Below are 25,106 nucleotides of genomic sequence, written 5' to 3' on the forward strand. Positions count from 1 at the left end.
CCCGACCCCGTGTGCTGACCCCCGGGACACCCGCTGGGCTTGCAGGTCCCCATGGCCCCGACCCCGTGTGCTGACCCCCGGGACACCCGCTGGGCTTGCAGGTCCCCATGGCCCTGACCCCGTGTGCTGACCCCCGGGACACCCGCTGGGCGTGCAGGTCCACAACCCCCCATACTTGAGCACTGGCCCCGTGCCTTGCTTTCCCATCTTCCTCACGACCAGTACCACGTGTTTCTGTCTCCAGCAGGAGACTCTCCACAGGGAGGAAGGGAGTGGGACCCCTGCTTCGCAGGTACCCCGAGACAGAGCCACGCTGCAGCGCCTCTCCCCAGGTGGGCACAGCACCCAACTCTGGGAACAGAGAGCAGCAGCCGCCAACAACACAGCAACTTCGACCCCGAAAACCTGGCGGGAGCCACAGCCCACGACACAGAGCCAGGCAGGGACCAATGAGAAGGGCCTGAGCCCACCTGCTGTCCTCCCTGCACCTCCCAGGGGTAGACAAGGTTGATGTGGCCGCCACAGTCTGGGCTGCAAGAACACGGGAGGCGTTGGCCTGCAGGGCTCACCCCTCCTTGGGGGCGAGGGCTGCACTGACTTACATGGCGAGCACAGGGGGTTGGCAGAATAGAAGTTTGGGAAAAGCGTGCCTTCTGCAGCCATCCGGTCCAAATTCGGGGTCTCTCTGGAGGGCTCTCCATATACCCCGAGGTCACCCCACCCCATCTGCAGGAAGAGCATGGAGAGGAGGAATGAGCTCCTTCTGCACGTGGCGCTTCTGGCTTGGGGAGCTGCCCGTGGTGCCAAGAGCGTGTCAGGACTGTGGGAGCCAGTGCCACCCTATGCCCTCCAGCGATAGAGCTCGGCCAAACACCAGCAGCACCTGTGCGTGTGCCACGCGGCTGCTACTCTGGACGTCACCTCCACCACTGCTTGGTCTTCATGTGAGGAATGCGTCCGTCTGCCTGCCTCCTCCCCGCTGACACCAGCACCTGTGTGCTCCCAGGGAGCCAGGCCCTCAACACGCACACGTATTTTCATCATCAATGCATAAACCCTCATAGGTCTGTTGTACAGAATCTAGATTTCAAAATCAACTGGTCACCGTCCCTCAAAACCCAAGCCTAATTATCAAGTGACCCTGTGGTTCCCTGCTGCAATTCCACTCCCAGCTACACGCCCAAGAGACTGAAACTTACATCCGCACACAGACCTGCATACGTGCGTCCAGGGCAGCGTGACTTAGTGGCCAAAAGGCAGGAGCGCCCAAAGCACCCATGAGCGGACGACAGACAAAGTGCAGCCTGTACGTAATACACGACTGTGGCCGCGTTTGGAAGTATGGTGTTTGCAGGTGTCGTGGGCTAAGATGAGGCCATGCTGGGCCAGGGTGGGCCTCAATCCTATGACCGGGCCCTTATGAGGGCAGGGAGTTACAGACGCAGACGTGTAGCAGCGAGGCCGTGCGAAGGCCGGGGATGAGACTGGAGTGGTGCAGCCACCAGCCAGGGGACAGCAAGGGCTCTCCCCGAGGATCTCCAGAGGGAGGACCCGGCTGACACCTTGATCGGCACCTCCGGCCTCCAGAACCCAGCAAGAATACATCTCTCTGTCTCAGGCCACCTGGCCTGTGGTAATGTGTAATGTGTCGGGAAACTCAGGCTTGTACCTGTCACGCTACCCAGCCATCAAAAGGAACCGCGCACCCATACGCCACACCATGCAGGGACCTGGGAAGATTCACGTGAGGGAAGGAGCAGACACAGGGAAACTCACGCACGTACCCGGCACGCTCCCCAGCCATCAACAGGAACCGTGCACCAATACTCCACACCGTGCAGGGACCTGGGAAGCTTCACGTGAGGGAAGGAGCAGACATGAGGGCCACACAGTTTGTGATTCGCTCATGGGAAACACCTGAACAGGCCAGTCCACAGTGCATGTGGCGGCTGAGTGGCTGCCGGGGCTGAGGGTGGGTGCAGGGGAGTGCCTGCTGGTGGGTACAGGTTTCTTCTTGGGATGGAATGTTCTGGAAGTAGGAACCAGTGATGGACACACAACACTAAATATGCCTGAGTGGTGCACTTTAAGGTGGCTGTAACGGTCAATTTTACATTCTGTGTATTTTCCAAAAACCTCAAGCAAGAGGATGGGTAAGCACAGGGCACGGAGCGTGGTGGCCGGGGTGACACTAGGTGTGACGGTGCCAGCACAGCAAATGTACACGGCAGACCCTTCGGAGGGGCAGGGCCAGGCTTCCTGCAAGATTCTTTAAGCTTTGCTATGTGTACTGTTGAAAAAAGTACTTTTAAACAGGCAGTGGGCCAGGACTTTGCTCTAGAAGAAAGGAGGGCTTCTGCCCTGGCAGCCCAGCCCCACCTGCGGCTGTGGCTGTCCTCAGATCCTCCAGCCAGGACGAGGTCCCCCACAGCACCTCCCTGAGTGCCCACCTCAGCAGGAGCCTGGCGGCAGTCAACGCCTCTCCGTCCCTCCACCCCCCGCCCCTCCGCCCTGCCTGTCTTCGCTCTCTAGGGACATATTCCCTGCTGACTCAGGTGCTCCAAGCACCAACCAGGACATCAGTGCAGTGAAGGTGCCTGCCTGGGGCCTGCCCATTGTAGCCACCTTCAGCAGCACAAACATGCAACACCTGGGAAAAACGCAACGTTCCAAACGCAATGACCACTTTGACAGGCCCTGCTGATTCACTGCACTTTTATTTTTGAAATCAATTTGAATGCAAATATAGATGTTCAGAGCTAACATCAACAAATGTATTATGTAAAGGGCCTCCTAGCAAATCTTTTCAGCTTTGTGGGCCATATGGGGCTGTCACAGCAGCTCAGCCCTGGCATGCGAGCAGATGTGCACGCTGTGTGCCAATAAAACTTTATTCATCAACACCTGATTTCATACAATTTTTCATGTCACAAAATATTTTTTTTAAAAAAAAAACACTTAAAATTATAAAACCCATTCCTGGCTTATGGGTTTAAAAAACAGCAGGTGGTCCACATTCAATCCATGTCTGAAAAAAAAACAGCCATCACTAGAAAACTGCTTAAAGCCAGGAGTTCCAGACCAGCCTGGACAACACAGCAAGACACCACCTCTTTAAAAAAAAAAGCCAGGTGTGGTGGTGTGCATCTGCGGTCCCAACTACTCAGGAGTCTGAGGTAGGAGGACCACTTGAGGCCAGGAGATTGAGGCTGCACTGAGCCATGATCACACCACTGTACTCCAGCCTGGGCAACAAAGTGAGACCCTGTCATTTAAAAAAACGTTCATGGCCCAGCAATTCTACTTGCAGGAGTTTATCCTAAGCAAATAATTACAGCTGCATCTAACCTATTAAATATGCAAATTTAAAACTGTGGTTGGGACACTGGGAACACCAGAGATTTGGTCACACAAACCGCAGTTCATCAGTGTTAGCGGGTGGAACTGTAGCCCCAGAAGCTGAAGTCTTAGCCCCAGTGTGTCTCGGAATGTGACCTTGGTTGGACACAGGGTTACCGCAGATGTGATCAGGTAAGACGAGGTCACGAACACTGGGGTGGACCCTCATCCTACGCTACTGGAGTCCTCACAGGAGATGGGGTAAAGGGCCATGCGGCAATGGAGTCAGAGGCAGGAGCCATGTAGCCATGGGCTTCAGATGGCTGGAGGCCACCAGAGGCTGCAGGGCAAGTGGGCCCTCCCCTGAAGGTGTCCGAGGGAGCCAGGGCCTGCCCACACCCTGATCTCAGGCTTCTGGTCTCCAGACCAAGAACGCATTTCTGTTCTTTTAAGCTCCCTAGCCCCCGTGTGTGGTTCCAGGAGACTCGTGGGATGCGTAAGACAAGGGTGTGACTGGGGGTTCCTGAGATGCTCACTTGATGTGAAAAAACATTCACGATGCCTGGTTGTGTGGACGCTTGCGGACATGCCTGTGGACACACCTGGATGACAGGGACGGAAAGCTCTTAGCAAACCAAGCCGTGTCTGCGTTTTAGGTCTGGGAGCCAAAGCCTCCTGGAGGAAGCAAAACAGCTCCACCCACAGCTCTGAAGCAACCGGAGACCACACCTATGGCTCTTTCCTCAAATCTCTAAAATACTTTTCTCTTTCGGTGACCAGTGTAGGCAACAAAGTGAGACCCCATCTCCATAAAAAATTAAAAAATTAGCCGGGCGTGGTGGCATGTACCTGTAATCCCAGCTACTTGGGAGGCCAAGGCAGGAGAATCCCCTGAGCTCAGGAGGTGGAGGTTGTGGTGAGCTGAGATCGCACCACTGCACACCAGCCTAGGCGGCAGAGCGAGACACCAACTCAAAAAAAAAAACCACTGACAACAACCTGCCACTTTTCTCTAAACTCACCCCACCCAGCCTCCTCCTGCCACGAGTGGCCCTAGGACTCACCCATAGAGCAGGACTGCTGCCTGCATGGACGATCAGGGACCCCAAGGAGGGCTGCGCCTGGAGGCCGAGTGGGCCCACCTGCCCATCAGCCCTTTGTAAAGTCTGCACCATTTCAAATGACCCCAAGACAGGATCCCTGGGCTCCGGTGCTCACAGGGCTGGCGAGGGACTCTGGTGCCTCCATAATTCACCACAGCAGAGACCAAACAGAGTCTGATCACTGACTGTCTAAGGCTGATTTTTACAAAACAAAACATTAAAAGTGAACTCAGGCCGGGCGCAGTGGCTCACGCCTGTAATCCTAGCACTATGGGAGGCCGAGGTGGGTGGATTACCTGAGGTGAGGAGTTCAAGACCAGCCTGGCCATCATGGTGAAACCCCATCTTTTTATTTAAAAAAAAAAAAAGTGAACTCATTGGAAACTGGAGCCTGCACAGGCTGCGTAAGAACACGACATGCAGCACCTGGGGAAGAGGTGTGGCAGCGCCACACAGGGTGGCCACGTGCCCTGGCAACGCCACTTGGGTGCATGCCCAGCAGAACTGAAGTCTGTCCACGTGGAGACTTGTGCACAGACCAACACCCACAGCAGCAAGCTCTCCGAGGCCCGAGCGAGAAACACTGGCTGCCCGTCCACGGGCAGAAGCATTGGCCACACATGGTCCCCCTGCACCATGGACTATGACGCAGCCACGGAAAGGAATGGAGTCCTGACACACGCTGCGTGCGTGAACTCCTAAAATCCCATGCGAGCAGAAGTTAGAGCCCACGAGTTGTATGATTCCATTCACCTGACATGTCAGAAAACAGAGATCCCTAGAGACGGCAAGGGGAGCAGGGCTGCCAGGGGCTCCGGGGGGCACAAGGGAGTCACGCCGTCGGGGCTGGAGCTTCCTTCCTCGGGATAAACATCTGAAGACGTGTGGTGGCTGCACAACTCTGAGGATACACTAGAACCGATGACCCGAGCATTTTCGCCAGTGAATTCTATCTCAGTAAAGCGGCTGGAGAAGAAGGGAGTGCAGGCGTCTTGGTTTTCTGCAGACAGACCGGGTTGGGGGCTCCCCTGACTCTCTTGGGATGGGGCCGGAGGGTGTTTGACTCTCTGGGTCCTCAAAGAACAAGCAGCCTTGGGACCTGTGTGAGGAGATGGGGGTCTGAACAGAGAGGAAGCCCTCACCTGGGTGGGCACAGCAGCTGACGGGGAACAGCCACTGGAGGGATGGCGCTGGGCCCTGGGATGACAGCTGGCAGCGCTGGGCATACATGGGTGGCTGGACGTCCAGGTCTGCATGGTCACAGCTTGGTCTATTGTCTGGTTTCAGTTAGTCTCCCCGGTGGACAACAGGCTTTCTGGCCCCTCCCTGCCTGTAAGGCTCAGCTTGGCAGGGTGCCCGTTCCTCACATCGGCCTCTGCTGCTAGGCGGAGTCTGCGAGCTGAGCCGGGTCTGGGCTTTCTCCTCTCAAAGGTCCTCCACGTCTCTTGGAACAACATTCTGTTCGACCCTTTCAGCTTTGGATCCCTTTTGGGATGGTTTATTTTTCCGAGACAGCGTCTCACCCTGTCACCCAGGTGCGATCTTGGCTCACTGCAACCCCTGCCTCCCGGGCTCAAGTGATCCTCTTACCTCAGCCTCCCAAGCAGCGGGACTACAGGCACATGCCACTATGCCCAGCTAACTTCTTGCATTTTTTTTTTTGTTTTGAGATGGAGTCTCACTGCTGCTTAGGTTGAAGTATGGTGGCACAGTCTCAGCTCACTGCAACCTCTGCCACTCAGGTTCCAGCTGTACTCCTGCCTCAGCCTCCTGAGTACCTGGAATTACAGGTGCCGGCCACCACGCGCGACTACTTTTTGTATTTTTCGTAGAGATGAGCTTCCACCATGTTGGCCAGGCTGGTTTTGAACTGCTGACCTCAGGTGATCCACCTGCCTCGGCCTCCCAAAGTACTGGGATTACAGGCATGAGCCACAGTGTCTGGCCAATTTTTTGTATTTTTGATAGAGGTGAGGTTTTGCCACGTTGCCCAGGCTGGTCTTGAGCAAACTGAGCACAAGCGATCCGCCTGCCCCCACCTCCCACGGCCTCCCAAAGTGCTGAGATCCCAGGCATGAACCACCGTGCCCAGCCCTGATATGACTGATTGACTGACTGATTGATTTGTTTGTTTGTCTGGAGATGAAGTCTCCTATGTCAGCCAGGCTGGAGTGCAGTGGCATGATCTTGGCTCACTGCATCTTCTGCCTCCCAGGTTCAAGCAATTCTCCTGCCTCAGCCTCCCAAGTAGCTGGGACTACAGGCACATGCTGCCATACCTGGCTAATTTTTTGTATGTTAGTAGACACGGGGTTTCGTTGTGTTGCCCAGGGTGGTCTCAAACCCCTGAGTGCAAGCAAGCCACCCGCCTCAGCCTCCCAAAGTGCTGGGATTACAGGCATGAGCCACGGCACCCGGCTTTGAGATGGTTTATTTTGAAGTCATTGAAATGGCTTTTTCATCTGAGGACAATGGAGGTGTCTGGAGAGAAGTGTCCGCTGAGGCTGATGAGGAAAAAAGGGACGTGAGAGGAGAGGGGAGGGGTGCCTGCAGAGCCGCTCCCGAGCTGAGAAGCAGCACCGAGGAGCCCGGGCAAATGTGCCCACCCTGGGCTGAGGTGCAGCCCGTCAAGGCAGCGGAGACCTGTAGTGCAGGCCTGGACACAGCAGCCCCCTGAGGCCAGCCGGAGGGGACTGCACACATGCCCAGGGCTCCCTGCCCTCCGCCTCCCCGCATGCACATTCGTCCTCCAGGTGGGGGGGCTTCTGCCCCCCCCAGTATCCAGTCCAGGTGGGAGAGCAGAGAAAGGGGGACGGGGTGGGGGCACGAGGCCTCTGTCTTTGCCTCTGTTGTTTGGGAAGGGACATCCCATCCACATTTACAGTCAGACTTGGGGCCTGTGGCTGGCCTGAATACAGGGAGGCAGGGGAGGTAAGGAGCTGAGGCAGCCCAGGGCTGCTGGAATGGCCCTCGCCCTCCTGGGATGAGAGGGGAGTGGCATGTTTTTCCCGCTACAATGTCTGCCCACGCCCAGGCCCACATCTGAATACTGGGTGCCACGTGCCCCAATTCTCCCTGCAGGCTACGTCCTGAGGCTTCCTGAAGGGAGGCTGGCCTCCGTAGAAGGTCAGCGGTCAGCAGAGCTGCGCCTGATCTGCTTGTGCTCACCTGGTCACTCTTTCACCTGTTCCAGGGCTCAGAGAACATGAATGGATGCAGCAGAAAATACCCTAAAGGGAGTGGGCTCGATGCTCATCACTGACTCGGAGGATACCGCAAGCGGAGCACTCTTGCTGGGAGGAGCCCCAGGGCTCGGCCAACAGTCCCACTCACTGCCACAGCCAGGGGAGAAGGTGGCGGCGGGATGGGGGAGATCAAGGGCAGCACGAACCCTCCCCCAGTGGAGCCACATGAGACGCTCGGGCTGCAAGCGCAGGTGCCAGGCACTCACGGGGAAGCTGCGTGAGACTCAGTTCCCAGAGCTTACGCCCAGGCTGGCGGTACGGCCCCCTCTGCTTAGCATTGCTGACTCTCGAGGCCCAGGAGGAAAGAAGGCGTTGGGCATAAAACGTGGCATCTGCGAAACCTGTGGCAAGGTGAGCCGCTCGTATCGGGAACAGCGAGGGGACCGCCCATTCCCAGCTCCCAGATGCCAGCCGAGCGCAACCTCCCACACGTGGGCCTTCTGAGGACAGCGTCCAGGCTGCTTGGGCCAGCTCTCATCTGCTGACCCCATTCTCTCCTTAGTTATCGGCAGCTTTCTCGGTATGAAGAACAGATGTGGACAGCTTCCCTGCAGAGTGGGCAGGTTACCATGCAGACATCTACAATCCCTGCAGAGCACCACGGGCAGGAAGCACCTTTCTTCTCTCCCTTAAAAGTCCTAAAAGGATTGGATACAGTGTCTCTAATCCCAGCACTTTGGGACATTGAGGAGGGAGGATTGCTTGAGCTCAGGGGTTCAAAGTCATCCTGGGTCTCAGAGAGACAATGTCACTAAAAAAACTTTAAAATTAGTTGGGCGTGGTGATGGCTGTCTGTAATCCCAGCTACTCAGGAGGCTGAGGCAGGAGAATTGCTTGAGCCCAGTGGTTTGCAGCTGCAGTGAACTGTGATCGAGCTACTGCACTCCAGCGTGGGTGACAGAGCCAGACCTTGTCTTAAAAAAAAAAAATTCCTAGCTGGGCGCAGCAGCTCAGGTCTGTAATCCCAGCATTTTGGGAGACTGAGGCGGGCAGATCATCTGAGTTCAGGAGTTCAAGACCAGCCTGGCCAATATGGTAAAACCCCATCTCTACTAAAAATACAAAAGCTATCTGGGCGTGGTGCCGGGTGCCTGTAATCCCAGCTACTCCGAGGCTGAGGCAGGAGAATCGCTTGAATCTGGGAGGAGGTTGCAGTGAGCTGAAATCACACCACTGCACTCGAGCCTGGGCAACAGAGACAGACTCTATCTTATTAAAAAAAAAAAAAAAAAAGTTCTAAAAGTCCCCAAATGATTGTCCATGTTCAGTGAGCACAGCTGTGAGCCACGGAGCAGCATCCTTAAGAATTTCAGAGTTTTAAGAAATGCAGTTTCCATTCCTATTAGTTGCCATGGGAGTTATGACAAAGACAAGCAGGCCAGTGCTTGCCTGTTTCAAATGAGAGGTGCCGAGCAGCCCTCCCCCTGGCTCTGGCAGCTCGACACGGCTGCTGCGGCGACAGGAGCTGGCCTGGTGGCCCTGAGTCTCCACTTCCGGTGTGGTTAGGGCTGATGCTCCTTAACCCTATTTTCCAAGTAAGGAGCAGAGACGTAGAGCGCTGCTGGCCCTGGGAGGCAGGAGCCATGTGAGGGCCAGAGTGGAGCTTGTCACTGGGTCTTGCCTGTCTCCAAGGGTCCAGCAGCCCTGGAGAGCAGGGCAGGCCATGCGGGTATCCTCGCTTGGGCAGCAGGTGCCAGGGTGCTGCGGAGCCAGGCTGTGCCGAACTGCGGGTCAGTGAAAGGCCAGGGCAGAGCAGTTGTGGGTGGGCCTGTCCTCACCGCAGCCAGCTCAGCTCCCCCTGGACAGGTGGGGGTCCTGCCAGCTGCTCTCATCCCCCAGTCCCAGCCTCCTCTTCTGGTCCTGGCTGTGAGGGGAGGGTATGGGGGTGGTGGTTTTCTCCCAGGCCAGTGTGACCAGCTGGAGAATGGCTTCTGGTCATGAGGGGTACAAAAAGGTAGTTTTGGGGATATCCCTTTTCTGAAACTGCGCTTGCTCAGATGAAAGGGAGGTCCAGGCCCCAGCGCCCAGCCAGAGGACTGGACAGGGAGAGACTGGGCCGCGGGCAACCAGTCTGTGGAGGGCCGTGCTCCAAAACTCTGAACATGAGACACACACACTCATGCTCAGGTGGTTCGGGGCCCAGTGCCGCAGGTCACCAAGCCACCCTGTGTCATGCCAGAGCCTGAATGACCTGTTGCAGGTTCAGACACCAGCACCCTGGCAGAAACAGCCAGTCTGCCAGGCAGGGAGAGGTGTGCACAGGGCTGTGGAGAGAACCTGGGCTCTGAGGACAGAAGACAGCCTGTGAGGACCCCCATGCTCCTGAGGCTGCACCCTCACACCCTGGGCCACATCAGGGCACCTCAGGGCTCCACTGCCAGCTTCTGTGGCTGTCATCTGCCAGCATCCCTGCCCCCTCCTGGAAGCTGTGCCATGGGCCCTCCAGGAAACCCCCTCTCTGCTGGGTCCAGGCAGATATGAGCAGGGGTGGTCTCCCTTCCGTGGTAGGCTGGAGGCTCCGAGGCCTGGGCTGGTCAGGTCAGCATGCGCCCCTCCCCCAGTGTGCATGGCGAAGAGCTGAGACCCACGTCAGGCTCACAGGACTGGGGCAGAGCCAACCTCCCACTGGGCCTGCTGACTGTAGGGGTGACCTGGAGTCGCCTGGGACCATCATTGGCTGAGTGAGGATGTGGCCAGTTCAGAAACAGCAGAGCCCCGAAAGGGGAAACGGCCTGGGCGGCCCTGGGGTGTCGTCAGGAGGGCCAGGAAATTCCCATTTTTGCTTGTCACTTTGACTTTGTTTTCTGCTGTCTGCATCAGAAAGTCCTAACAAGGACACCCACCAGGCAGGACAGGGCTCCTCGGGGGTTCTTTAGGCGTCAGCTGCCACAGGACCCCACGAACCACACAGAAGAGGCCACAGCACAGGTGCCCAGCTGGGCAGAGGTTCCCAGTCACCTTCCCCCATGTGCAAGCATTCCCGAGTGCTCACCCCTCACCCCTGCACGGCCTGAACCCTCGCTGTCCTACAGAAACACAGAGGGAATCCACATGCAATTCTGTATTTACCAGGAGCCATGTTAGAAAAGCAGAAATAGGTGAAATGCAAGCTAACTTTATTAGGCAGTCTGCTGCCCAGGCTGGAGTGCAAAGGCAAGGTCTCGGCTCACTGCAACCTCTGCCTCCCAGGTTCAAGCGATTCTCCTGCCTCAGCCTCCAGAGTAGCTGGGATTACAGGTGCCTGCCACCACACCCAGCTAATTTTTGTATTTTCAGTACAGACGGGGTTTCAATGTGTTGGCCAGGCTGGTCTTCAACTCCTGACCTCGTGATCCAAATGCCTCAGCTTCCCAAAGTGCTGGGATTACAGGTGTGAACCATCACGCCTGGCCTAACTTTATATTTCATTTAACACAACATAAGCAAAATACCATTGTTTTGACAAATCTTTAACATCATAAATCATTGATATGGGGCCCCACCTCACACAGCCCTCTGTCATCTGAGAAAGTCAGGAAAGGCAGAAGCTGAACAGGAAGCCTTCACCTGCAGAGCCCAGTTCACCCAAGGAAACCATGCGGGCGCAGAGGGAATGGCACAGGAAAAGATGAAATTCTGTTACAAAGTATCTACACTGGCCCAGAAGAACTGAAGTAAAAGACCAAATTCTTGGCCGGGCGCGGTGGCTCAAGCCTGTAATCCCAGCACTGTGGGAGGCCGAGGCGGGTGGATCACGAGGTCAAGATATCGAGATCATCCTGGTCAACATGGTGAAACCCCGTCTCTACTAAAAATACAAAAAATTAGCTGGGCATGGTGGCGCATGCCTGTAGTCCCAGCGACTCAGGAGGCTGAGGCAGGAGAATTGCCTGAATCCAGGAGGCGGAGGCTGCGGTGAGCCGAGATCGCGCCATTGCACTCCAGCCTGGGTAACAAGAACGAAACTCTGTCTTAAAAAAAAAAATTAAAAAAAAAAAAGACGAAATTCTGTAACAAAGTATCTTTCTAAGGGAGACCCCACTCAGTACTGGGCAAGGCCTGCCGACTGCTGTCAGGACTGGGGCCCGCAGGCAGGGCGGGAGGGTGCGCTCTGGAAAGCAGTCACTGCACACCCATAGACACATGAGATGGAAAAGCAGCAGCCCAGGGCTGTCACCCCTGGATGGTGAAACTATGGGTGGTGTCTACTACTTTCTCTGGTATATCTTTATGGTAAAAAATCATGAATTTAAGAAGTTAAATTGTTAAGTGAGGTATTTCATTTTTTTTTTTTTGCACCAAGTCTTTCAAATCTGAGTGTAATTTACATGACCAGCACCTCCCAATCCTGACAGCCACGACCGCCCAGACCCCGCATGTGGCCCATGGCCCCCATACTGGTCAGCACAGGTGGGTCTGTGCCAGTCCGCAGCCAGCAGTCCGGCACCCAGTGTGGCCCCCGTCCTCACACACCACGTGAGCACCGCGGGGCGGGTGTGACACCCCCCCACCCGTCAGGAGGCTCCGGATTGGGGACAGTCGGGTTTGAACGCAGGTGTGCCTGGGGTCCTCCCTCGGGGAACTCACTCCTGAGTCTCCAGGTCGGCTCTGTGACCCCTGACCCCGCACCTGCGCACCAGGGGACATTCAGCCTTTCCGCTCTCCGGACCTCGGGGACACCAGATCTCTGCTCAGCAAGGGGGAAAATCACCCGTGGCTAAGCCTGGAGCCCCGGGGGGCACCCGGGAGGGAGTCCCACGCGGCTCTGAGACGCAGGTCCCAGCAGGGCGGCGCGAGCGGCCCCGTCCTGCTTCCGGGTGGCCACGCCTCGCGCTCACCTTCCCAAGCGCAGAGGGCGGGAAAGGGGAGCCGGCGGGGGCAGGGCCCGGGAGCACCCCGACACCCCCCTGCAGGAAAGGACGCTGCCCGGGCAGCGCGGGTGGTGGCCGGTGACGCCGCGCCCCGCGGGGCTACCCCCTCCGCGGCGCCGCCCCACCTTCCCGCCCCCGCGGGGCCTCCCCCACCGCGACCCGGCCCCACGGCGCAGCCGCATCCCGCCGCCCGCACTCACGTCGTCCATGAGCAGGAGCAGGATGTTGGGGGGCTGCGGGGCGCCCGAGGCCCCCATCCCCGCGGCGCTCAGCACCAGCAGCAGCCGCCACCACCTCGTCGCCGCGACAACCGCCGCCATGGCAACACGGGACCGCGCAGCCGGCACCGGCGAGCGGACCGCGAAAGACGCCGCCAGCGCTTCCGGCCGCACTGAGGGGCGGGGCCAGAGCCCGCGAAGCGGCGGGAGGCGGGGCCCGGACGGCCGCGTGACCCGTGGGGCGGGGCCCTGACGGCCGCGTGACCCGTGGGGCGGGGCCTCAGGCTGCGGAGTGACGGAAGGCGGGGCCTGGACGGCCTCGTGACGGGTGGGGCGGGGCCAGAGCCCGCGAAGCGGCGGAGGCGGTGCCCGGACGGCCGCGTGATCTGTGTGGCGGGGCCTGAACCTGCGGAGTGACGGAAGGCGGGGCCTGGACGGGCTCGGGACTCGAGGGGCGGGGCCAGAGCCCGCGAAGCGGCGGGAGGCGGGGCCCGGACGGCCGCGTGACCCGTGGGGCGGGGCCTGAGCCAGCCGCGTGTGGGCGGTGCTCCGGAGGCCGCGTGACCGGCGGCGGGTCACGTGACGCGGTGCCCGGCGCCGGGCCTCCCAAGATGGCGGTGTGCGTCGCGGTGATCGCCAAGGAGGTGCGTACTCGCGGCGGGGCCGTGCGGGCCCGCACCATCCTCGCCTCTGCACTGTCTTTCTTCTTCTTCCCTGGGCCTGGAAGGCGCCTTAGGAAATGGGACCTGGAGGCCTTCGCCGAGCTCCAGGCGTCAGGCGCTCCGCGGTGGACTGGCCGCTCGGCAGACCCTGGGCCCCCAGCTCCGCGCTCGCCCGTCCCGCTGCTGAACGCCCCGCTCTGCTCCCCAGGCCTCCTCCCCGCCAGGACCCACCAGAAACCTAGGTGGTCCGAGGCACTGCCTCCGTCCTCCGTCCTCGGGAGGTTCTGCCTGTTCTCCCGTCCAGCGCTGGCGCCCCCCGACGGCGTCCCCGGCCCTCTTGCCAGTCTCCCCGGTACCACCTTAAACACAAACCAGATCCTGTCACGCCTCTGCCTGAAATCTCTGCAGTGGCTTCTCATTGCCCTGGGGTGCTGTCTGCATACCCTGGTTTGAGATCTTCTCTCCCCATAACCCTTGCATCCTCCGCTCCAACCAGACTGAATTCTGCAGCTCCCTGGGCAGGCTCTGCCCTCTCACCTCTGGGCGTTTCCACGCGGAACATCTCTCCCTAGCTCCCATCCTCTTTACTGGGCCACATGCATTTCTTGTGGAAGGCATTTTCTGAAGGCCAAGACTGAGCCGGGTGCCGGTCCACGTGCTCCTGCTGCCTGAAGCCTTTATTTCCTAGCCGTGGCCTCCCTCGAGACCAGATTCTGAAGGCCGCTCCCTGTGGGGCCGTGGGTGCTGCTAAGCTTCTCATGGGTTCCCTCCTGGCATGGGCCACACATGATCCTTTGCTTGCTTGTGGGTTTGCTGAGGATGTATCACGTGGCTCCACGAGGGTGGCCAGGACTCTTGTTCATGGTATTTCTGCAGGACCCAGTGCTGAACAGACACAGGGTGAATGGTGGCCTGTGAAAGCCCAGGAAGTGAGCTGTGAACTGTGGGCTTAGGATGGTCAGAACTGCAGAGATGAAGGGTATTTGAGCCGAGTCTTTGAAGGATTTAGTAAAAGGTTGCTGTCAAGGTGAAGAAAAGCCAGCATATAGGGTGCTGCCGTGTTTGGGTGACCCAGGCAGATGTGCTGAGGCAGAGTGTCCTCCAGGAGAAGGTGACAGGCCTGCCCAGGTGCCAGGCTGGATCCTCAGGCTGTGCTCAGGCCCATTTTTCTGAATTGTCTTTTCTTTTCTGCCCACCCTGCTGCTGCTGCTTTGCAAACAACACATAAATCTCCTTAGGTGACATGGGATCCCCCGAAGGCAGTGCCCACCGAGGCATGGAGAGTGAAGCATTGGGCCTTAGAGAAGGAGAATGTGTTCCCTCAGTGGCTGCAGGTCACAGCTCTGCAGCATTGTTCAGAGCTGGCTGGGTGGAGTCTTGTCCTTTGAGACGCCAACATCCTTTCTTGCAGAATTACCCTCTCTACATCCGCAGTACCCTCACGGAGAATGAGCTGAAGTTCCACTACATGGTACACACATCTCTGGATGTGGTGGATGAGAAGATCTCTGCAATGGGAAAGGCCCTTGTCGACCAGAGGGAGCTGTACCTGGGCCTGCTCTACCCCACGGAGGACTACAAGGTGTATCTTTCAGTGCAGGGTGTAGGTGGGGGGGGGGGGCGGGGGGGGGGGGCGTACGATGGGATGGACTTTAGGATCAGATCATTTGAAACCTTTCAGAAGAAAAAAAAAAAGAGGTGAGGGTTTTAGCCAGTCAGGGAACTAGGGAAGCCTGAGGCAAATGAAGGCCTCTCACTCTTCTTTTGCATTGGAAGAATCGTTTGGGAAGAGAAAGGCTAGAATTCTGGCCGGGCGCAGTGGCTGACACCTGTAATCCCAGCACTTTGGGAGGTCGAGGCAGGTGGATCACGAGGTCAAGAGCGGATCACTGGCCAATGTGGTGAAACCCCATCTCTACCAAAATTAGCCGGGCATGGTGGTGGGCACCTGTAATGCCAGCTACTCCAGAGGCTGAGGCAGGAGAATCGCTTGAACCTGGGAGGCAGAGGTTGCAGTAAGTCCAGATCGCACCACTGCCCTCCAGCCTAGCAACAGAGCGAGACTCTGACTCAAAAAAAAAAAAAAAAACCCCAAAAGGCTGGAATTCCCTGTGAAATATTTTGGTTTACGTGTCCATTGTCTGGTTTGCAGAAGAGCTGGGACACTCCTGCTTTGTACCTGCAAGGATATCTGTCTGTGATTTTCAAGGGCAGCTACCACCTTTAAGCATGGGATAATAGTTTCATTTATCTTGTTAGGTCATGCCCCATATGTCACTAGAAACTCTCGCCTAGCCCCTTGAGACAAATCATTTGAGGCCATGGGGTACAAAGACCTTCCCAGGAGCTGTAATGTTGCTTGTCCACGTGACATTCCTGCCACCCACTGTGTTACAAGGTAATGTGGCCTCTAGAGAGGGGATCCACCTTGTTCACAAAATCTCTGGTTTTGCAGTTAACTTTCTGGGCCAGGCATTGATTTGTAAAGAGGGGCAGGCGTTCCGCATAGACGGACTCGGAGTCTAGGTGGCTCGGCTCCCAGAGCATGAAGCTGGGTGAGGCTTGGCTGCCTGCCCTTTTGCTTCTTCTGCAAACACCAGGCGTCACCCTGGCGAAGTCTTTACACTAGCACCCAGCACGGTCACTGCAGGACCAGCGCAGCCTGGGCGTTTCTCCAAAGTGAGGGCACACAGAGGGCCCTCCGCCGCCAGGTGCCTCGTCTGCTGTCCCAGCAGTCCCTTTGTCACGAGTGCCTTCCCTAACCAGCTGTGCAGATACGGCTATGTCACCAACTCCAAGGTGAAGTTTGTCATGGTGGTGGATTCCTCCAACACAGCCCTTCGAGACAACGAAATTCGCAGCGTAAGTCGGGTTGGAAGGCCATGCCTGAGTGGGTGTTTTTTCCTTTTTCACTTTGTTTTGAAATGCTGAGAAACCAAAAACTGGGCCCTGACTGTGTGCGTGTGGTCATAAACTTCGCCAGGTCTTGTTTCAGATGTTCCGGAAGCTGCACAACTCCTACACGGATGTGATGTGCAACCCCTTCTACAACCCGGGGGACCGCATTCAGTCCAGGTGGGCCCTGCTTTCTGTGTCTCACCACGTTCTTTCTGCTTTGCCGTTTCGGTTGCCAAAATGCAACCATTTAGGAAATAAGGGAGGAGAAGAGAAAACAAAAGGAAATAAAAAGACGAAAGAAAGGAAGGGAGGAGGGGCCTCTTTAAGCTCTGCGCACCACCCGCTAAGGCCGAGGTTTTAAGGCTGCAGAGCCCTGTTTTTCCACACCAGCTTTTACACAGCTCTGCTCGTAAAGTGGATGACAGCAGCGTGTGTGTGTGTGGTGCAGGGAGCAGAGCTCGCCCATTCGGCTTCCCAGGTGTGCCCAGTGGGTACCTGGGGCACCTGCAGGACTCAGTAAGGGCCAAGCACATGGGCAGTGGCTTTCAGGGAGCACATGTCCTCTTGTCACTACCCGATCTTTTATGTTGAATTTGGACAGTCAGGAACCTGGTGGCCGGCATCTTCCCAACAGCCCACAAAGTAAACAGACTTAACTTTTGAACATCAGGAAGGAAACAGGGTCCACGCCTGCACTCCAGACGTGCTTCCAGCAAGTGCCCAGTTCCTTGCTGGCTGGTAGGCACGACGGTCCTGCAGTGACCCAGGCCAGGCCCTTCCCTCCACCAGGACACTGTCTCGGGGCCCTCCTGGGTCCCAGATGGGAGCAGGCAGGCAAATGTCTGCGCAGCCTTGTCTCCTGGGCTGCATGGAGCTGTCCTCGCCACACCACCACCCCGCAGGGCCATGCTCTCTCCATCCCAGCCTGGGGCCTCAGAAGACTGCGCAGGGAACTTGAAGGCAGCAGATAGGTCCTCTCTGCCCGGGGGGTGGGACTCCTGTCCTGGCCTCAGCCAAGTTTACATTTTTGGACCCTAGAGAAGGCCCCAGGCATCATGTGGACGGGGTCATGCTGTCCGGCCTTTCTCTGTGAGCAGAGGGTTGAAGGGCCTAGCTCCTCTGAGTGGGTTCATTTCTCTTGGCAGGGCCTTTGATAACATGGTGACGTCGATGATGATACAGGTGTGCTGAGGGAGGGCTCTGCTGCCGGCCATCACAGAGGAGCCTGCGCACAGCCGTGGTGGGGCCTGTCTATTCTCCTCGCCTCTTCCTCAATGGGAGGCCCAGGGCTTTTGGGGCAGGGCCTTGGGCATGTGCATCTCAACTAAAGGTCTTCTGCGATGAGATTTGGCTTTTTCCTTCCGTGTCAGCCGAGGATTTAACTAAGAAGAGTTCAGCTAAGGACTTTGAGGGGTGTGGCAGAGGATGGGGGTCAGACGGCGCAGGAAGCCTGTCCCTGGTGTCCTGAAGGGCTGGAGGCAGGCGCGCCTGGAGCCGAGAGTTGCTGAACTTGCAGGACCTGTGACCGTGCGGGCCGCCCATGGGCGGAACGGGTGGGCTGGTCTGGAGGGGCAGTCCTCCTGAACCCAGACCCAGCCTAGGATCTAGGGCAAGTGGGGAGCTGGCGTACCTTCTCACGAGCAAGAGCCCTCCTCTTTCTGGACTTGTCCTCCATTCTTTCGAATCTGGCCCCACGTCTGGACTCAGCCTCGGCCTTAGAAGGAGCTCTCGCAAAACCTGGGACGCCTTGTGGCCCCTCGGTGTCAGCTCAGCTGCGGCCGGCTTCCTAAACCCTGGAGTGCAGAACTGAGGCGCCCCTTGCTGCCTGTTGGTGCCAAGGGGGTTAGGTGTTGTGTGGCTCGATGATGTGGCTGAGTGGCGATGGCCTGGGGCAGCGGCTGAGCCCACAGCATATCCTTGCTCCCAGTGGCATCCGTGTGCTGGCGTCCCTACGGTCCAGCATTCAAGGCTCACCAAGCTAGGGAGATCCCCGGAGTACGTTCCAGCACTGGTCCAGGATGGGAGAGTTTCTCAGGGACCTACAAGGACCCCAGAGGCCCTACCGCAGGAAAGGCTGTAAGGAGGGTTGTCCTGGGGCAGAAGACCTCAGGGTAACCTTCCTCCCCCAGGCCTCCTGGGGCAGGAGGGTTCAGCCTGGGGCAAGAGGGTTATCCTGGGGCAGAAGAGTCAGCTTGGGGCAGGAGGGTTCAGCCTGGGGTGGGACATAGGGAGGGGAACTTTATACATATTTGCCTTTCCATCCGTTCCAACAAGCACAGTGCTAATTTTATAAATTATAGAAGTCAGGAGTGTGTGTGTGCAAACACAGGCGTGCCCCAGGCCTCTCCGCGCCAGGGTGGATTGGAAGTCCTGGAGTGCGCTGAGGCAGGGCTGGGTGCCTTTGGGCCACAGGCCACCTTCACTGGGTAAATCTTTAACAAGAGCCTCATGCTTGTTAGGAGAAGGCAGGACCCCAGCCAAGCACCTGTCCCCTGCAGCCCAGCATGAAATCTTCCGCTTTTAGTGGGGATCACCCCTGCCTGAGTCCTGGCTGTGCTGGGGACTGCAGGTTGCTAACCCAGCGTCCGTTCTTCCTCCCTACTATCAGAACCCCAGTGCCGCTGTCCGGTTCTGATGATGGGGCAGACGAGCCACCTCCTGGCCTCCCTGACAGCTGGGTGTGCAGCTTTGGCATGGAGGGGATGGTGCTGGGGGAGACTTGCAGGGGCGCTCCCATGAACGGGGCTCGGCTGGCACGTGCCTTCTTTCTGTCCACAGCATGGACACTGGCACTGGTGTAGCTGAGAGCGTGGAGAAGGAGCCGCACCCTGAGGGCAGTGGAGCAGAAAGCAGGAAGGACCTGGGCCTTTGCTGATGCACCCGCCCCGGACTATTGTGTTCAGTTTTGTTTTTTAAATGTGAGAAAATAAATGTATCCCTCTCTGGTTTAAATCACTGATATTTGGGTTTTCTATTAGGTGTAGCCAGGCCCACCCTAAGTGCTTTATACATTAGGGAGTTTTCACAAGTGTTTTCATAAGTGTTTAAGCCCAAGAAAACAGAAGTCATCTGCTTACCCCTGATCTGACAGCGGAACAGCCACGTGGCAGCTTCGCACTGTCTTCACGATGGGGCTGGCCTCGTGGAGGGCCACAGCCGTCCTGCCCATCCCTTCGTCGACCCAGGCAGCTTCTGCTGGAGGCCACGTGGGCAGCCCTACCTACCTCCCTCTAGGCAGCAGCCATCCTGCCTCTTTCCTTCCGCTGCTGGCCCTGGAAGAGGAGCCTGCTCTTGTTCGCTGCCCGCCCAAGCCAGCCAGAGCATCCGCTTTCTCCACGCAGCCACAGGCCTCCACCGGCCATGGTCAGGGTCTCATCACCAGTGAGGCGCGCTCTGAGGGCTTCCCCCAGCCCCCTCCACCTTGGCCTGTTTGGGCCTCAAGTCCACAGAAAGCAGGGCCGCCCCAGGATCCCTCCACTGTCTGCTTGCAGTAGCTGCACAGAGGCTGAAAATGGACAGGAACTCACTGGCGAAATGGGCCAGAACACCTCCAGGGAGCCGACAAACCCATGGGCATGATCCCCATCAAGGTCAGCAGCAACTCCTCACTGAGGGCAAGAGCCTGGGCCCAGATGCTGAGCAGGCAGGGCTGCCACCTGCACAGTGCTGTGCGTGCCCTAGTCCCCCTACAGGCCCCCGTAGCCCCTAGCTGTGAGCAGTCTGTACCAGGCCCACCCTGGGCTGCTGGGCAGCTTGACCCCCTTCTGGACTGGGCCTGGTTCTCACTCTGATGCTGGGACAGCTCCCACAAGTCCACCCTGAAGCCAGACTCTAGCTGTTGGCATTTTTCCCTCCCTGGCAAACCAGTGGAGGCCTGGGCAGAGCAGCTCACAGACCACAGGGCCCAGGGGCTCCGGAGTGGACCTCAGGTGAGATCAGGGCAGGTCTTGGAGGGCTGTTGGCGGCTCCTTGGTCGGGTATCTTGATAATTAGTCTCAGTCTCCCGGGCCACCGTAACAGAGCCCCACATAGAGGGGCTTCAAACCCCGGGAATGCATTCCCCCCCAACCCCAGCGTGGAGGTGGAAGTGTCAAGACCGGGTGTAGCCAGGGCTGGCCCGCTCCGGCCTTTGCAGCCGCTGCTGCCCCTGCCGTCCTCGGCCTTGCGACGGCCTCTGCCTCTGTCCTCACGCAGCCTTGGAGCGTCTCGTGGTCTCTCTAATCAGTGTGTGGTCAGGTTTAGGGAACCCAAGCGTCTGTTCGGGTAACCATTGGTCCAGGTACCTCAGGACGACCTTCAAGCCTTTCACTGAATCACAACTGCAAACACTCCTTCCAGGGGAGGCCATGTGCACAGGTTCTGGGGATTAGGACATGGGCATACTTTGGGGGCATCATTCCCCCCACTATAGAGGCCAACCTTGACCCAAGACCCCAAGGTAGGTGTGGGGCTGGTTTGGGGAGGAGATCGGCGTGGGTGGGGAACAAGGAGAGCCATCCCGGGAGCAGCGTCTAGCCTGGTACTGGAGGAGGGTGGCTGAGGGTGAGTGGCACCAGCCCACTGAACAGGAGCTGCTCCGCACAAAGCCTGATGGGGCCGAGTGGAGGCGCTGTGAGCCGTGGAATGCAGGATTTGGGTGGGCAGGTGGGCAGGTGGGCAGCCTTGGGTCTGGACCTGTGCAGCTGTGCCTGCAGCCAGGGAGCCTGACTGACTCTGTTGCCAGGGGGGACAGTCGTCAGAGTACCCAGGACAGAGACCTCTACTGCTTCCTGAGCTGCTGACAAGGGCCAGGCCTGTGCCAGGAGCCTCCCGAGTGTCTGTGTCACCTGGTGGGGGACTTGCACCCTGGACATGTGGGCGAGGGCAGGGTCATGGTGTGAGGGCACCTTGGCTTACACACGGGCAGTCGCAGCCCGTGAGGCTGGCGGTGACGTGGACGCTGCCTCAGCCTGTGCACACTGTCTGCTGTCGGGTGCGGTGGGGCCGGAGCCCTGTCCTGGGCCCACAGCCACGTCTCACCAGCCGCTCTCCGTGTTCTGTCCCAGAAGACTTAAAGGGAACTGTGTCGACGGCGAGAACACAAGGGATGAATACAGATACTGCCATTTGCTTTTAAAAAATGTTCCATTTTAATAATTTACGTTTCACCATTAAGACACACGTTTCTGTTTAAAAAGAGTTAGTTGAAGAGCCAAGCATGCCAAGCCGGAGCTGGCCTGGCACTGCCTGGGCTCCGCTTCCCCCCACGCCTCACTGCCCAGATCCCCTTGGAGCCCAGTGGCACCCGTGCCCAGCCCACTACCGGGCCGTGGCTGTGACTCATGACTATGGCCATGAGTGGACCATTCCCCTCTGGCCAAGTGGGGGGCCCACGGCTGCTCTTCTGGACACCCCTCTCCTCTGGCCTCGCCCCCACCCCACTCCCCACCGGCCCCAGCCCCCTATGGGGCACAACAGGTTTACTTGGGACCCAGCCCCCAGTCCCTCTCTCAAAAGCAGGCCCTCCTATTAATACGGTGAGAACCACGGTGAGACTCTTCCACGTGCCCTGCACAGAAAGAGAAGGCAGGGTGAGTGGCCTTCCAGAGGGGAAGCTGGGAGGTGGCCTAAGGCCTCCCAGGACAGCAGGATAAGGATGCAGGCGGTCACCCAGCTGCTCAACCGATGCCCCAGGGGGCCTTTCTGGTGACTCCCAGCTGCTCTCTTGGGAAGGTGCCAGGAGAGCCCCTTGGGGCAGCTGTAGCCCACCCCAGAGCCTTTGTAGGAACAAGAAGGGATCCTGTCTCCCAGCAGAGAGGCTCCAAGAAGCCCTCCCCACCCCAGCCCTCAGCCAGGCCCTGCCAGGTACATTCCTGTAGACACGCTCCTGTCCCTGATCCCCAGACCCTAACGGCCCCCCTTCCATGGCTCTCACCCCCAGGCTGCCCCCACAGGCACCCACTCACTGGTTCTGCCCTCGTGGTCTGAACCGGGGCCTGCCCTGGAGGCTGCTGTGGGGGAAGGGTGGCCCCCTGGAGCCTGGGTGTCCTCGAAGTCCCCCGCGGTCTGTGGAGCTGATCCCAGGGAAGTTGGTTCTTTTCGGCAGCACCTGGAGCAGAGGCCTGTACCGAGTCCTTCTCGAGGGGCAGCTGAGACCCAGCCCGAAGCCCCCAGCACCGCGGAGCAGGGGGTCCTGCCCAGCTCAGGATGCCATTCAGGGTCCCTCTGCCTTCGCCCACCACCGCTGTGGTCACGTGACACCGTCACAGCCAGCACCCCTGCGGGGGGGACCCTGCTACACCACGCCACTCACAGACCAAACCAGCTTCAGGTCTGAGGGTCCCATCACACCCTGTCCAGGCCCAGCCGCCCACCATGCCTGAGACGCGCTGTGCTGGGGCTGCGGTGTGTCCCAGGGCCAGGGGGCCAGCCCCTCCGTGCCCACGTTTGTGGACCTGGTGACCCCGACGCACCTTGATGACGCGGCCGCGGAAGAGGCTCTGGTCCAGCTGCATGGCGGCCTGCACAGAGCCCTTGGTGGCAAACTCGATGTAGGCATAGCTGGGGGGTGGGGAGGGGAGGGGTGAGGCCAGGGCCCGTCCGCATGGCCAGCACCCGCCAGGCGCCACACTGACCCCTTGGGGTGTCCAGAGAACTTGTCGCACAGGATGGTGACTCGGTAGACCTTCCCGCAGCAGCTGAAGTGGGCCTCCAGCTCCTCCGCCGAGCCCCCGTAGTCCACCTGGACGGGACCCAGGCCAGCCCCGCACATGAGGGAGACGCTGGCCTCTCCCGGGGCTTTCTTGGTAGAAATGGGGGCAGAAACCCCAAGACTGGGCCCCACGGAGGGAGGGGAGAGGAAAGCGTATCTCATGTGGCGCACTCCCTCCTGAGGGCTGGAGCCTTTTAAAAAGCTCCACATTGGAGATTTCATGTGCAGTCCTGAATTCCAGCTCATGTGGGCAAACTAGAACTCAGGCCCGGGCCTGCGTTTCCTCGAGGGGACAGCCTGGCTGCCCCCAGCATCAGAGCCCCTTCCCTGCAAGCCTGTCTGGGGCAGGGAGCTGGACCCCCAGAAGAGAAGGGGCCCCACTCGCCACCTGCACTTCCCTGCCCACACTCACATTGCCCACATAGACGGATCTGTGGTCAGCCTCCACCTTCTCCTCGGGGGTCCCAGGGATGGGGTGGCCTGCGGAGAACATGGCTCAGGCCTGCAGGCCCTGGGCTCCTTCCTCACTCCTCTCTCGGGAAGGTCGCCCTGGCGTGTGGGGCCTGCAAGGCCCAACCCTCATGGAAACTCCGGGACCCGGCCTGGGCCCTCGTTCCTACCTGCTGCCTCGGGGCTCAGCAGCTGCCCCGCCACAGCGTCCTCCTCTTCCCGGCGCTGTGCCCCTGGAGGCTGAGGCAGCCCCTCGGCCTGCTCCATGGCCCACACCTTCATCTTGATGGCCTCCAGCTCCTGCGGACACGAGTTCCTGAGCGGGGCAGGCAGCCAGCAGGCATGCTCCGAGGAGGACAGGCATGTGGCCTGCCAGCTCCAGCTGAGGGTCACACCCTAAGGGGGCAGCCAGCCCTTCTCTGGCAGGGACACTACTTTCTGGGGCAGCTGACTGGGGTGACAAACTCACCCCTGCAACCCCCACCTCAAGGGCCCTTCTCTGGGCCAGAAAGGCCACCTTGACTCCTCCGGTCTGTGCGGCTGGGGGCTCCTCTCCCCTCCTAAATCAGCTGCAACCGTCTGTCACGGAGACCCTGTGTCTCCGCCAGCCCCCGTGGCCCAGGTCCCCTGAGGTCCCCAGGGCCTCCACACTGCTGTTACCTGGTCAGGCATGGGGAACTCAGCCAGACTGTCTTGCTCCAGCAGAGACAGCAGGAAGCCTTCATCTCCGTCCTGGTCTTCCTCTGCCTCCCCTTCCCTCTCCTCCTTCCCTTCCCCACCCTCTGGCTCCAGAGAGTTCTTGGTCTTGTTCCAGGCCCCCCAGCCCTGGGCCTCAGGGTCCGAAGAGACTGTCTGGAGCCAGGCCTGAGTCGGGGGCGGGAAGAGAGAGCAGCTCGGGACGGGCCACATAGTGGAGGGGCAGGAGGAAGGCGGGCCCGGCGAGGCTTCCCTCCACTCCTCCCGAGTCCGCACCTGCCTGGGCCCTGCTGGAGTTTTCAGCCTTCCCCGGAGGCCAGCTGCTCCCACTGGACCATTTGCAAAGGCTGAGTGGGGGCTGAGCTTCCAGCCTTGGCTCCTGGGGCCCTGCCTTTCCCTGTCCCTCGGACAGGCACCTCTGGGAGACTCCCTGGAGGAAGGAGATGCTGAGTGGAGCTGGTTGGTCTCTTCTGCATACACCCAGCCACACTGCAGCTCCCTGGAGCCTGCGTCCGTCCCGAGGTTCACGCCTAGGCAGCATCCACACGGCACGGACACCACACGGCACAAACACCACATGGCACGAACACGCAATCTGAGTGGGACACAGCAGCGGTTCCTTCTGGAACATGGGGCCGAGCAGGCTGGGGAGGTGGCTTCCGACCAGGGGAAGCAGGGGCTGAGATGGCCCCGGGGGAGGGAAGGGCCAGAACAGGCCCGAGGGCAGGCGCCTGGGTTGAGAGACCAAGGGCAGGCACCTGGGTTGAGAGACCAAGGGCAGGCACCTGGGATGAGAGCCCGAGGGCAGTTTGGGGCGGGGTCCTGGGCCAGAGGAGGGGCAGCAACTGCTGTCTCTGCACCCCAGCCCCCGTGGAGTCCTCAGGCACCCTCATCCCCATAACACTCACTCTAGGTGTTCTTCTTCTTCTTCTTTTTTTTTTTTTGAGACAAGAG

The 25,106-nt window shown here is 58.9% G+C and overlaps 3 protein-coding genes across 8 annotated transcripts in view; 1 reads left to right on the forward strand and 2 right to left on the reverse strand.

The window, feature by feature from the left end:
- The window catches only part of GALNS (galactosamine (N-acetyl)-6-sulfatase), a 46,621-nt gene extending 33,684 nt beyond the window's left edge, over window positions 1-12,937 (reverse strand). For 4 of the 5 annotated variants that reach the window (XR_001820429.2, XM_017513910.2, XM_017513911.2 and 1 more), the window contains exons 1-2: window positions 12,738-12,937; window positions 603-726 (exon numbers count right to left, since the gene is read on the reverse strand). Coding sequence is in view for 3 of the 5 variants with exons in the window: in XM_017513910.2 (XP_017369399.1) it covers window positions 603-726; window positions 12,738-12,857 (244 nt within the window). In the remaining 2 variants the exon portion in view is untranslated. The remainder of the gene's footprint in view (window positions 1-602; window positions 727-12,737) is intronic. The other variant, XM_017513915.2, reaches the window with a different exon arrangement.
- Window positions 12,938-13,290: 353 nt separating this feature from the next.
- Window positions 13,291-17,659, forward strand: TRAPPC2L (trafficking protein particle complex 2 like). Its single transcript, XM_017513920.2, has 5 exons — window positions 13,291-13,399; window positions 14,829-15,001; window positions 16,192-16,279; window positions 16,413-16,492; window positions 17,461-17,659. Exons 1-5 carry the CDS (start codon window positions 13,367-13,369, stop codon window positions 17,504-17,506), a joined length of 420 nt encoding a protein of 139 aa, XP_017369409.1. The 5' UTR covers window positions 13,291-13,366; the 3' UTR covers window positions 17,507-17,659.
- Window positions 17,660-21,430: 3,771 nt separating this feature from the next.
- On the reverse strand, window positions 21,431-24,847 carry PABPN1L (PABPN1 like, cytoplasmic). 2 transcript variants are annotated; one of them, XM_017513917.2, is made up of 7 exons: window positions 24,117-24,847; window positions 23,627-23,756; window positions 23,419-23,486; window positions 22,930-23,036; window positions 22,768-22,855; window positions 22,261-22,403; window positions 21,755-21,863 (listed from the first exon to the last, which is right to left on the reverse strand). In XM_017513917.2, the coding sequence occupies exons 1-7, from the start codon at window positions 24,729-24,731 to the stop codon at window positions 21,824-21,826; spliced, it is 1,191 nt and encodes a 396-aa protein (XP_017369406.1). In that variant the 5' UTR covers window positions 24,732-24,847; the 3' UTR covers window positions 21,755-21,823. The 2 variants fall into 2 exon arrangements, with proteins under 2 accessions (XP_037589173.1, XP_017369406.1); XM_037733245.1 differs by lacking the exon at window positions 22,930-23,036 and having other exon boundaries at window positions 21,431-21,863.
- Between the last annotated feature and the right edge of the window lie 259 nt (window positions 24,848-25,106).

Source organism: Cebus imitator, unplaced genomic scaffold, assembly GCF_001604975.1.
Source record: "Cebus imitator isolate Cc_AM_T3 unplaced genomic scaffold, Cebus_imitator-1.0 Scaffold509, whole genome shotgun sequence".
Lineage (NCBI taxonomy): Eukaryota > Metazoa > Chordata > Mammalia > Primates > Cebidae > Cebus > Cebus imitator.